The sequence below is a fragment of the Herpailurus yagouaroundi genome, unplaced genomic scaffold, assembly GCF_014898765.1.
Source record: "Herpailurus yagouaroundi ecotype Mexico unplaced genomic scaffold, PumYag 220, whole genome shotgun sequence".
Taxonomy (NCBI): domain Eukaryota; kingdom Metazoa; phylum Chordata; class Mammalia; order Carnivora; family Felidae; genus Herpailurus; species Herpailurus yagouaroundi.
In genome coordinates this window covers 4717584-4730335 of record NW_024412451.1, presented here as the reverse complement: position 1 = coordinate 4730335, position 12752 = coordinate 4717584, and the positions used below count along the sequence as shown (strand labels likewise).

Below are 12752 nucleotides of genomic sequence, written 5' to 3'. Positions count from 1 at the left end.
GATGCCCAGACTTCGGGCTGGAGCCCATTCTTCCCAAGCTTGAGCGAGCAGGTCCAAAGGGGAGGTGCGTGGAATGATCCGGCTGTGAGAGCCGCTGAGCCAGCCGCGAGTTGTCAGGAAAAACAGATTCTGCGGGACACGGCCGGGTGGTCAGATACGGACATTGTTGGAAGCAATCGATGCCTGCCAGATAATCCAAAGGAGAGCGTCAGTTCGACGCGCTATTGGTCAGGGACACATAGGCAGCCCGCTCTGCCTTTAGTTGGGGACATTTGGGTGGTAGGAGACAGGCAGGCGGCCTGTCGCCTGGAGATGGTGGGGCAGTCGGCCGGCTCTCCGGCCAGGACAGGTGGGCCATCAGCCTGACCAAGACTGAACCAGCAGACCGGTCATTTGGGGCATCGCGTGGCCAGCAGGCCGGGAGTTGTTGCGGGGCGGAGCATAGAGGAGGAGTTGAGGGGTCCCGTGGCCGCGTAGAATCTGCCTGGCAGGAGACCCCCAGATGGTCAGTGCCCCAGAGACGGCCAAACCCTCCACCTCCCAGCCTCACGGCCGTCCCGCCCCAGCAGCCCCATGTCAGCCTCCCAGCTGGCAGCGCTGGAAGGAGCGGAGTCGGAGGCCGGGGGGCCGCCCTTGACCGAGGCCAGCCCCGGCTTCCTGTATTCCGAGGGCCAGCGGCTGGCGCTCGAGGCCCTGCTGAGCAAGGGCGCGGCGGCGTTCGAGGCCTGCGTGCAGCGAGAGGGGCTGCGGCCCTTCCTGAGCGGGGAAGAGCTGCGGAGTCTGGCGGCGGCGGCCGAAGACTGGACAGCGTCCAAGCAGCGGCCCGACAGGGCGGCAGAGGGAGCCGCCGCCACCGATGGGGACTCAGGCAGCCTGACCTACTGGCCTGGACGGTCAGAGGAGCTGGTGCCCACGCTGCGGCTGGGCTGGCCGGAGGACCCGGCCTGGAAGGGGATCACCCGGGTGCAGCTGTTCACCCAGCCACCCGACGAGGGCCACCCGCCCCTCAAGGAGCTGGTGCGCCAGGAAATCCAGGCCGCCCGCAAGGTGGGGGTTCGGGGGGCCCGGTGTCCACTCCCCAGACCCGCGCATCCTCACACGCCAGCTCCCGCCCCTGGGAGTGCACGTCCCCTAGGGCCCATGGCATCTTGGCCATGCCCTCCTGGGACTTGTGGGTCCACATGGCTCCGCCCTGATGACTCAGGTGTCCGTATCCCTCAGACCTCCTCCTCACCCTCTCTCCTGGGTACCCCTAGGCATCCACGACTCTTGGGACTTAACTATAACCCCCTGGCTCAGTCACCTCCTCCACCCCAGATTCCCCCCTGCAGCCCCCCCCAGGTAGCCTACTCTTTTTTTTTTTTTAATATATATTTTATTTTTAAGAGAGAGAGAGAGTGAGCAGGGGAGGAGCAGAGAGAGAGAAAGAGAGAGAGACAGAGGACCCAAAGCAGGCTCTGTGCAGACAGCAGTGAGCCCGATTCGGGGCCCGAACTCACGAGCCGTGACGTCATGACCTGAGCCCAAGTAACAGGCTCAACCACCCAGGCGCCCCTAGCCTGGTCTTTGTGCCTGTCGGCTCCCACATTTAAGTGCTTTGCGCGGGTTAACATTTAATGACCCTCAGGAGGGTCCTGTGAGGTTGGGACGCATTTTAACCAAGTGAGGAGATGGGGAAACTGAGGCACGGGAGGTTAAGTGTCTTCACCGGTGAGTGGCCGAGCGGGGATTTGGACCAAGGAGTCCTGGCCGGTGATCAGGAGTCATCACTGCTACGTATTTCCAGGTGCTCAGCACCCCAGTCCCCAGGGGAGCTCTGGGTATCCAGGGCACCCAGGGCACCCCCAAGGACCCAGCTGTGCAGTTGGCCACAGGTGCCCTGCCCGGGCATCCAGCCCACTGAGCCCTGGACCGGGGGGTGGGGGGGGGGGGCGCACCATGCAGTGTGTCACAGCTCAGGGGACATCATTCACCACTGCAGCTGTGATTAGGATGACAGTTTTCCAGGAAAGCCAGGCTTTTCCTCATCCACGTGTAGGCACTGTATGAGCAGGAGTGTGGGTCTGGGAGGGGGGGGGGTCTCTCCCGCAGTCCTCTGAACATCCCGCGGAAGCCAGGCCCTTCAACTCCCACCCCCAGAGCACCTCACCCCCAGGGCCCCGCCCCCCCACTCCCAAATGTCCCCGGAGCTCCAGGCTCCATCCATAGCCCTTTTCCCCATCCCTCCCCCCAGCTAGTGGCCGTGGTCATGGACATCTTCACCGACCCAGACCTGCTCTCGGACCTGTTAGACGCCGCCACACGCCGCTGGGTGCCTGTCTACCTGCTCCTGGACCGCCAGCAGCTGCCTGCCTTCCTGACGCTGGCCCGGCAGCTGGGGGTGAACCCCTGGGCCACTGAGGTAGGAGCCCGGCGGGGGGGGGGGGTGGGGGCGACCAAGTCGCCATCCTCCTGGCGCTGGGGCAGCGGGGGCAGATCCTTCCACAGGGTCCTAGCTCACCGAGGCAGATGCCAGCTGAGAGGGTCTGCTGAGACCTGATGCCCGAGGCATTGGGGGAATCAGGGGCGGGCTTTCCCACACGGTCCCCCTGAGTTAGGGGTACCTCCGAGAGACCCACCCCCCCAAGGCCGGATATTGGTGACTCTGGGGAAGCTGGGACAGAGTCCTAAGCAGGAGACTCCCAGGCCCTGTGCGGTGAGCGGAGACGTGCGAGGTGGGCCTGAGCAGGGGCGTGCCCCCTCCGTTCCAGAACCTGGATATCCGGGTGGTGCGAGGCTGCAGTTTCCAGAGCCGCTGGCGACGGCAGGTGAGTGGCAACGTGCGTGAGAAATTTGTGCTGCTGGACGGCGAGAGGGTCATCTCCGGATCCTACAGGTACGGCTGCCCCTCGTGATGCCACCCGGTGTCCTGTCCCCATCTCCCAGTGTGCTCAGAGAGCAGCTGGCGTCCCTTTGACCAGCGTAGCCTCGCTTTCCTGGTCTGTGAAATGGGTCGAAACACCCTTGCTGGTAGAGGAGGGGGGGCGGGGGGGGGCAGAACCAGCTGGGGGTGGAGCCAGGCCTGCCCAGGGGGCCGGTTTAGTGGGGGAGGGTCCTCTCTTTAACCCTGGGTCTCCTCATCTGGAAAGCGGGGCCCGCAGTTTGTGTGTGGGTTTCCAAACCAGGAGGACCTGGCTTGGGGTCCTAGCTCCGCCCTGAGTGAGTTGACTCCGCCCCTCTAAGCATCTATTTAAAAAAAAAAAAAAAGAAAAGAAAACAGCCCGTGTGCAAAGGGCCTGGCCCTCAGACTGGTCCGTGACCCTCCTCTTTCCTGTCTTTGGGATCTGACCCGACCCTGGATCCTGGCTCCTCGACCTCTTAGCTCGGTGACACTGAGCTCTGTGCCTCCCCGGCTCTGAACCTCAGTTTCCCCATCGGGAAGGTGTGAATAATCACAGCACCTACCTCCGAAGGTCACGGTTCGGGGAGGGTGCGGGGTGCAGGGACTCTGGGGTCACAGGGCCTGGGTTCAAACTGTAGCTCCACCAGCTACTCGCTGTGTGACTTTGGGCAACGGACTTCACCTCTCTGTGCTTGCGTTTCCCCTGCTGCACAGCGGGATGATGTGGTTAGGGCCCGTGGAGCAGGGTTTCTTCTCGACAGAGACGGTGCTCACGTGCGGGACAGCCGGATGACTCTGTGTCGTGGGGACTTTCTTGGGCCCTGGAGGAGGCTGAACTGAATGTCTGGTGTCTCCCCAGTAGACGACCATAGCACCCACTCTGCCCTACTATGACAAGCCAAAGTGTCTCCGGACATTGCCGGGTGCCCCCTGGGGGGGGGGGGGGGGGACGGGCAGACATGCGCGGTCGGTGACCACTGGCCTAGGCTAGCGGTTTTCAATCTGGGGCCTGCCTGCGGCGGAATCAAAATGTGGATCTCGGGGCCCCGCCCCCATTCAGCCGGCCTGGGATGGGACCTGAGAAATAGCATTCCTGGCAAGCTCCTCCCGCTGATTACCCATGCTGCCCGTCCGAGGAACCCATTCTGGGACCCGCCACTGTGGAGACTGGGACCTTTCGGAAAGAATCTACCTTCCCGGCTTGGCCTGGGGGGATTCAACGAGATCACAGTGCCTTGGCACGTCACATCAGCCGCCTTCCGTAAACATCAGCTGTCATTTATTATTGTCGTTATTCGGGGTTTCTTGGTTTCGTTTTGTTTTGAACCCTATTTCATCGACTCTAAGGTGCCACCGATGAAAAGTAGCATCCTGATCAAAACGCGAAAAGAGATGCGTCTTAGAACCAATGAAATACAGTAGGGGGACAAGTCAAACCCACCGAGCTTGGCTCCCCGCCACCAAATCAGGTCTGAGGACGCTTTGCCGAGCCCCCGGGTCCGGGTGGACGGCCCTAGAACAGATGAGGCCAGGGCCACGAGAGGTTGTCCAGGGCCTCTGGGCATTTAATGAGGGGGAGGGAGGAGGCTCGGGGAGCAGCGAGGCTGGGAGACCAGTCCCAGGCCCTGCCCTTCAGGTCGGTCACAGCAAATGTGGGAACAGCAGCAGGCCCAGCGCCAGGCCGGCGGCGGTGACCCCTTCCAGCTGGCCGCTTTCGGGACCGGGGGCCCTGTTACACATGTGGCCGGAGCAGCAGGTGGTGGTGAGGGTGTAGGTGACGCCCATGTAGGTGACGGGCTCCTCGTGGCCGCAGGAAGTGGACTGCACGCAGCCTTTGTTGATGATGAGGCCGAGCCCCGGGGCCACCCCCTGGCCCGTGAAACAGTCCTCGTCTTCGCCACAGCGCATGTGGGTCCCGGGGCACTGCGTGGAGTCGGTCAGCTCACAGAACACACAGTCCTTGGCGCCCGTGGCACCCGGGGGCAGAGCCATCGCCAGAAGCAGCAGCCAGCCGGGGACCATGGTGGCCTGGCGGGGGTGACGGTGCCCAAGCCAGGCCGTGGGCTTCCTGGGCCTCCCGGAACCACTGAATGAGGATCCCGCGTCTCCCCGCCCCCCCCCCCCCCGCGACTTTCGCCCCTGGGCTGGCCTCCCGGGGTCAGCACTTGGAGTGTCCTTGGTTCCCAACACTCCGTGTCCGTCTCAGGAGCTCCGTCGTGACCACGGCTCTCGAGCGCTTGGGTCTCAGAAGATCCCCGGGACGGAGACAAGCCAGCAGGCGCGATCTGACGGGCGTCTCTGTGCAGCGGAATGGGGTGACCTCACAGACCCCTCAGGGTTCCCACTGGCCGCTCCAGGGGTGAGGTCACAGGTGGGGGGAGGGGTGTCACAATCTGAGGGCAGGACGGCCCCCTGACCTGCCAGGGAGCGAGGGAGGACACTGCCACCCTGCCAAGGTAAGGACGATCGGACCCACGCTCGCCATCCTGGGGGCTGAGTCGTCGCTCTCTGGGCGCTGGGTGCTGTGCCCGCTGAGGCGCACGAGACACAGCCCGCAGTGAGCCCACTTTCCAGATGGGCAAACCAAGGCTCAGGAAGGGAAAGCGACGTGTCCAAGGTCCCCTGGGCCAGGATTGCAGCCCAGGTTCGTGTGATTCCAAAGAGGGCATTTACTGAGCACCTGCTATGCGCCAAGGCCTGAGCCAGATGCTTTAAACGCCACCATCGTGACGACAGGGGCGATGGGGACACCGCTGACCACAGCCAGCAGGCTTTTAGAGCTGGCCACCGTGCCCGGGGCTCAACGCCCTGTTCCCTCGTTCCAGTCTCCCTACATTCGAGCTCCGTATGACAGACGAGCAGACAGAGGCACGGAGCGGCCACACAGCAAGTGCTTGACAAATGGCGGTCGTTATATGGGAAGCAGCCGAGCCCGACAACAGGACTTGTGGAGTCCGAAAACACATCCCATCTCTTTCCGGATGGGGAAACCGAGGCACTGATGCAGCCTAGGTTGGGGAGGGGGCAGAGTCCCTTAAGATAAATTTAAGTGTCTTAACTCACGTAGCGGTCACGTCAGCCCTCTGGGTAGGTGCGTGAGTCGTTCCCATTCTACGGAGGGGGATGTCGAGGCCAGAGAGGTTGCAGGATTTGCCTGAGGTCACACAGCCTGCCCTGGGACCAGGTGGGGACTGGTAATGGAGTCCGGGCGGGGCCCGCGGGGCTGCACGGAGAGCCTGACCCCTCCCTGCGTGCCCCCCCAGCTTCACGTGGAGCGACTCCCGCCTGCACCGAGGCCTGGTGACCCTGTTGACCGGCGAGATTGCTGCCGCCTTCAGCCGAGAGTTCCGGACACTGTATGCGGCCTCCTGGCCACTCCCGTCCGCGCCCACCTCGGGCCCCTTCGTCAGCATCGTGGGGGGGCTGCAGCTGGCCCACAACCCCCACCGTGTGGCCCGCCGCCGCTCTGTGGCCCCCGTGTCACCGCCACCGCCCGCTGGCCCGCTGGCCCAACGCTTGGCCGCCTGCCGAGTCTTTGACGGGGACAGGCAGGAGACCCCGGCCGCCCCAGGGCCGGCGCTGAGCGACATCCTGAGGAGCGTCCAGCGCGCCCGGACCCCCAGCGGCCCCCCCGCCCGGCCCAGCCACTCCCTGTGGGACCTGAGCCGCCTGTCCCAGCTGTCCGGCTCCAGCGACGGTGACAACGAGGTGAGACCTGGAGGGTGGCCTGAGAGAGAACAGGGATAGCTGGAAAAGGATGGAGGCAACCAGGGCCAAGTTCCAGTCTCTCCCTGGCGCCTCAGTTTCCTCATCTGTGAAATGGGTGGGTCCAGAGCTGTAGTAACACCCACCTCAGAGGCGTGTGGCCCTACTGCGTGCCAGGCAGGGGTGAGCGCTGGGCGGCCCGGGGCAGAGACCCCGGGAGCCACCCTGGGTGCAAATCCGGGCACGACACGCCAATTGTGAGAGCCGTGGGCGGGGCAGAAATTTGCCTGAACCTCCATGTTCTCGTCTAGCAAATGGGCCCAGCAGTGGTCCCCATGCTCAGTTCGGCAGGAGGGAGTCAGTGAGGGGCGGATGAACTAGAACAGTCATCATTCCGGTAAATCCGCGAAGTGGAATTTATTTTTACTGAGTTCGTGGCCTCACCTCACCCCAGGTCAGTGAGCTACTAGTCTTCTCACGTTCATTGTTACAGGGGGGTAAGCTGAGGCCCAGAGAGGTCAAGTAACTTGCCCAGAGTTCCAAGCAACCATCTTTTGGGGGCACCTTGCCACATGCCAGGCGCTTTCCCAGGGGTGGCTAGATGGGACCTCTGCCACAACCCTCTGGCGAGGGGGGGCGGTATTATTACAACTCTGCACCCGCCCATTTCGCAGGTGAGGAAACCGAGGCACCAGGGAGAGATTGGAACTCGGCCCTGGTTGCCTCCCGGGTGAAGCTTTTAAATGCTCTGCCCCTGGCTTCCCAGATTCGAGCATCATGGGGCTGCTGGGGAGGGGATTTGGGGAGCTCTGAGGGGGTCTTGGCACCCCCCCCTCCCCAGCTGCTTAGACACCGGGGTTCCAACACAGCCTACACTAACTCTCTGGGATCCTGGGTGGGGAGCCTCAGTGCCCCCAGCTGTAAAGTGGACTGTCGAGAGGGTGAGAGCGGAGCCGGGATGGGGAGGGGGCCGTGGATGCCGGCAGAACTGGGGCACAGTTTCTCCGCGAGCTGTGCGCCCCCGTCAGGCTCAGTTTTCCCATCCGCGAAGTGGGAACCAGTGGGGACCTTTTCGGAGGGGGAGGGAGAAATGTCCCAGGAATCCCCTCCCTCCCTCGTTTCCGGTCCAGGGGAGAGGTGGGGATGGGCACAGCAGGGGCAAGGTCCTCGCCTCCACCCGGTCCTGAGCCACCCTCACCCAGCATCACCTCCCTCGGCAAATATTTACTCCCCCCAGGCGGCTGCTGGCAGCTTCCTGTTTCTCCTCAAGTGCAGAGTTGCAGGGGGGGATCACGGCTCCCGGGGCCCCCCCCCCCCAGGCCTCCCTGCACACACACGCCTCCCCTTGCCTGGACTCGGCCCCCAGCACCTTCTCTCACCTCCCTGTCTTTCCCTCCACAGCTCAAGAAATCCTGGGGTTCCAAGGACACCCCCGCGAAGGCCCTGATGAGGCAGCGGGGCATGGGAGGGGCCCCCTGGGGTGAGACAGAACCCCGTTCTCTGGGCCGGTCCCAGCCCTCAGGCGGCCCCCTCCCCGTCCTCCCTGCCCGCCGCCTCCGCCATCTGTCCCCGACCAGAAGGAGGTTTGGTGAGGATGCCACCTCCAAACTGCAGGAGCCCCGAGGCACCCAGCAGCCAGACTGGGCTGCCCAGGCAGGACTCAGGGGGCGACCCTGACGGGAGCCAAAGCCACCCTGGACCGGCCTGTCGACGGTCACCTCCCAGCCCCCCCCCCGTCCCCCGTCCGTGTGGTGCCTTGGACAAGGCTTCTGGCCTCGGTGTCCGGGAAGCGGCAGGGATGTTTCCCTCTTTGTTCTAGAACTCGGGCAAGCCCAGTGCTCAGTCTAGATGCCAGTGTCGCATTTCAGAAAATGGGCAGAAAGTGTCGACCCGCTGGCATCCCGGGACAGGGCATATCCAATTGCGGCCAGGCCGGAACTTGTCTGAGGACGGGCCTGGCCGAGTGGCCCCCGAGCCGGCGTCGCGTGGGGGCGAAGGTGGGGCGTCCCTGGGACAGGATGGGGAGCCTCGTGGATCTATCAGGCTCCGGAGCTGTGGGTAAACTGAGCTTAGCAGAGGAGAGGAGAGAATCCAGTCCAGGGAGTGGGGCTTAATAATGAGGGACAGGAAATTGGTGGGGACTCCTGCTGGGGGACCGGTCAGGGCCCTGGGCGCTGGGACTGTTTTCTGGGTGCCAAGGGGCGAGTTGTTGGGGCTCCCTTTACCTCTGCTCAGAATAAAGCTGCTTTATACCAGAATCTTGCGTTTTCACAGCCTAGCCGCAGACCCAGGAATCCAGTCCTGGGCCCTTCCTCCCTCAGACTCCCTGGGGGAGCCAGGCGCCCAGCGTGGGGGTCCCCCCACCCCGGCGGCCTCCTCCCCTCGCGCGCCCCCTGCCGGCCGTCCACCGGCGCGCCGCCTCCAGAGCGCATCGAGAGTCGGGGCAGGAGCGATGCGTTTATTCTCAAGGTCACACGTCCGGGGGGTGCTCGGAGGCCTGGGCTGGGGTGGGGCTGGGATCGGGGTCCGGGCTGGCGTCCTCGGGGTCGTCCCAGGGGAAGGTGGGCAGCCCCCGCATCTGCTCCCGGTAGACGCGGTCGAAGGCTTCGCTCTGTGCCACCGTAAAGTGGTTCTTCCAGTCGCCGCACACCCCTGGAGGGGAGGGAGGGGCGGCGAGAGGAGGGAGGGGCGGCGAGGTGAGGCCCGGCGGGGTCAGCCCCCGCGCCCCACATCCCAGCACCCTCTTGCCCGCCTCCGGGCCTTGGCCAGGAGCACCTCCCCGCTCCCTTTTCATCTCCACGTTTTTGCCCTTTTACCTCCTACTGGTGGCTGCCTCTCACGCTGGCCTCCAGTCACCTGGCCAGACCCCTGGGCACCGGCTTTGCCCCCTCCTTCCCTTGGCTCCCCCCCCCCCCACCCCGCCTCTCCTTTCAGTAGACCTGTTGCCTTCCTCCTCCAGCTTTACCCCCTGACCCCTTAAATCGCTCTGCCCAGAACCTCCCCCTCCCGCTCCAGCATTTCCTGGCTCCCTGTCCCTAACCTCTCTGGCTGGAGAAAGAGCATCCTCACTCCGGGGCTCCCGCAACACCCACGCTACCTCCGTGATGGCTCTGCCATTGGGGATGTGCCCACACGCCCGTGCCAGGGAACGCGCGGAAGGGTGGCCCTGGCCTCCTCGGTTTCCCTCCTCAACCCTCGTGGCGACCCAGCAGGCGAGGGGCGTGACCTCTGCCCCTTCCACGGGCCCAGGCGGGCGCCAGGGGCCCCCTCCGGGCCGGCCTCGTGCTTCTCACCTGGGGCCAATGTCATTTGGATGGCAGTATTTTGAATTACATGACGCCCCCTAGTGAGGGGTGGGGGTGGGGCTCCCTGTGGTAGGCTGAATAATCCCCCTCCCCCCATGTCCACGTCCTGGTCTTTGGAACCTATGAATATGTGACCTTAACAAGAGGGACTTTGCAGGTGTCATTGGTTAAGGATGGAGGTTTATCCAGGCAGACCCACAAGGGTCCCTATAAGAAGAGGGGGAGGGGCGCCCGGGGGGAGGGGGAGGGTGGCTCCGTCAGGCTGAGTGTCCGGCTCTTGATCTGGGCTCAGGACACGATCTCATGGTTTGTGAGTTCGCACATGGACGGTGCGGAGCCTGCTTGGGATTCTCTCTCTCTCTCTCTCTCTCTCTCTCTCTCTCCCTCCCCCTGTCTCTCTCTGCCCCTCCCCCGCTTGCTCCCTCTTGGTCTCTCTCAAAACAAACAAACATAGGGAGAAAAAGCAAAGGAGGCGGGAGGCTTAGAGTCTGGGATTGGAAGACTGCCACCCTTCTGATCGGAAGACCGGTGAGGGGTGAGGAGCCCAGCAGTCCGTGTGGGGCTGGAAACGGAAAAGGCAGGGAACAGAGTCTCGCCCCTGGAGCCTCCAGAAGGACCCGTCCCCCTGACACTTTTGATTTTTAACCCAGGGACACTGATTTGGGACTTCTGACCAGAGCTGTAAGGGAATAAACGTGGGTTGTGTTAAGCCGCTCAGTTTGTGGTCTTGTAGCAGGAATAGGAACGAAGACACTCCCTCCCCTCCTTCCCGTAATCCGAGCGCTAGAATGTTTCTGGGCTGAACCTTAACACTAAGAAAGATTCACTAAGAGTCTATATAGCCTCAGGACGGTTCAGTCCTGGCTGTGGCCTTGGACAGGGCCATTTTGTCACCGTTTGGAGCTCTCTGGATGCCGGGCCCTGTGCTAAGCCCTGGGGGGGCGTCCCTCGGGACCTTGGGAAGGCAGTGCTGCTCGGAGCGACCCCACGTTTCAGCTGGGAAAACCGAGGCCCAGAGAGGTGACATGACCGCCCCAAGGTGCACAGCCAGGCGGTGGCCGGGTGAGCCTTGGAACCCCAGACCCCCCGCACCTTTCCGGAGGAAGGCGCCGTGGCGTTGGTCCAGCAGGCTGGGGGGCAGCAGAGTGAAGTTGGACATGGCGTTGGCCTTCATGGCGCCGAAAGCCGAGTGTGCCACGACGGAGTCCAGCGCCTCCTTGCCCAGCGGCCGGCCCAAAAACTGACATATGTTCTGCAGGGAGCTGTGGAGGTCCTGCAGGGGCCGGGGAGGGGGGTCAGGGAGGCCGGGTGGAGGGAGGGGACCCCAGGCAAGGAAGGAGCACCAGACCCAGAATCTGGATGTCCGAGTCCCCGACCCAGAGCCGTCTGGGTGGCTCTGCTGCTTTGCCTCAGTTTCCCCACCACCAAGCCGAGGGATGGGGCGATGGCTTCCGAGAGTTTTCGCAGGCTGGGGATTTCGGAGGGTTCCGCGGGTGGGAGGGAAGGGGCAGAGCCGGGGCAGAGGTCAGTTGGGCAGCTGGTGCACAATCACCCCTCACTCAGGTTAGAAGTGGGGGTCAGCCTGTCTGTGCCCCAGATCTGCACCTGCCCCCCCCCCCCCCGGGTGCCCATCCCGGAAGAGCAGCCTCACTCACTGGGTCACAGGACCAGATTCCCAGCCCGGCCTCCCCCCTCTCTTACTCCCCCTCCCCCCACACCCCTGTCAGTGTCCCTCTGCTCATCCCCTCCTCTGTTCTCGGCGCCCTTGCACTGGGCCTGGCTTGTCCTCTCCCCGTGGACCCGCGACTCGGCCTCCTCCCTGGCCTCCCTGCCTCCAGGCGCCCACACCCAAAGCTGCTCCCGGCCCCCCTGTGGCTCCCCAGTGCCCTGGGACAGGAGTCCCGGCCCCCAGGCCTGGCTTTCAAGGACAGAAGTGGTCTGGCCTGGCCTGGCCTCTAATTCCAGAACTTAACCATTCCCTGCATTTTCCCCCCTGCGGCCTTGGCGGCGGGGGGGGGAGCGGGGGGCGGCAGGGGGGATAGGGGGGGTGGCCGAGAATGCCCCCTGGCACCCTCCTCCCCCAGGCAAACTTCCCCACCCAGATACAGCTCAAACATCACCCTCCTCCCGGCAACGATCGATCGTTCAGGCCACGTGGATTGAGGGGCGCCTGGGGGGCTCAGTCCGTTGAGCGTCCGACGTCGGCTCAGGTCGCCATCTCACCGTCCACGGGTTTGAGCCCCACATCTGTGCTGTCAGCACAGAGCGCACTTCGGGACTTCTGTCTCCCTCTCTCTCTCTCTGCCCCTCACTCTCTCTCTCTCTCTCTCTCTCTCTCTCTCTCTCTCTCTCTCGTATATCTGTGCCAAGCCCGCCAGTAGCCTTGCAGACAGGTGTCATTACCCTGGTCAGTAAATGGAGGCCCAGAGAAGGGAAGACACTCATCCAGGGTCACACAGCTAGGGAGGAACTCAGACTTCCGTGCCCGAAGCCCACGCTTCCCTCCTCTGTGTCGCCGCCTTCCCTGATACTTAGTGCCCAGGACAGTTAGCCTTCCCGTCAGCGCCGCCAGCCCCACGGCTCGGGTTTTCCAGGCCATTCCTGGTTTCGCAACCCTACATCTCCTTTATCTTCTTGAACCACCGGCGTGTCCCAGAAATGCTCACATGTGTGCAGTTCCTCACACGCCAGGGGCAGCCCAGAAGCTCTGCCAGGCTGCATGGCCCAGTTTTTGGCTTTGGAGAAAAAAGCGCGATGAAACAAAGCAAAACAGAACAAAATAAAACAAAGCGGGGGCTGGGCTGCCCCTGGCGGGTGAGGAACTGCACACATGTGAGCATTTCTGGGACACGCCGGTGGTT

The 12752-nt window shown here is 63.6% G+C and overlaps 3 protein-coding genes across 3 annotated transcripts in view; 1 reads left to right on the top strand and 2 right to left on the bottom strand.

Annotated features, from left to right (window-relative positions):
* The first annotated feature begins 290 nt into the window (after positions 1 to 290).
* FAM83E (family with sequence similarity 83 member E) lies at positions 291 to 8844 on the top strand. The gene is made up of 5 exons (XM_040457598.1): positions 291 to 1047; positions 2234 to 2401; positions 2751 to 2875; positions 6145 to 6589; positions 7988 to 8844. Exons 1-5 carry the CDS (start codon positions 574 to 576, stop codon positions 8261 to 8263), a joined length of 1488 nt encoding a protein of 495 aa, XP_040313532.1. The 5' UTR covers positions 291 to 573; the 3' UTR covers positions 8264 to 8844.
* SPACA4 (sperm acrosome associated 4) lies at positions 4424 to 5181 on the bottom strand. Its single transcript, XM_040457604.1, has one exon. The coding sequence runs from the start codon at positions 4901 to 4903 to the stop codon at positions 4523 to 4525; it is 381 nt and encodes a 126-aa protein (XP_040313538.1). The 5' UTR covers positions 4904 to 5181; the 3' UTR covers positions 4424 to 4522.
* Positions 8845 to 9029: 185 nt separating the features above from the next.
* The window catches only part of SULT2B1 (sulfotransferase family 2B member 1), a 60471-nt gene continuing 56748 nt past the window's right edge, over positions 9030 to 12752 (bottom strand). Inside the window, exons 8-9 of the mRNA XM_040457938.1 lie at positions 10984 to 11164; positions 9030 to 9238 (exon numbers count right to left, since the gene is read on the bottom strand). Of these exons, the coding sequence (XP_040313872.1) occupies positions 9057 to 9238; positions 10984 to 11164 (363 nt within the window). The 3' untranslated portion in view covers positions 9030 to 9056. The remainder of the gene's footprint in view (positions 9239 to 10983; positions 11165 to 12752) is intronic.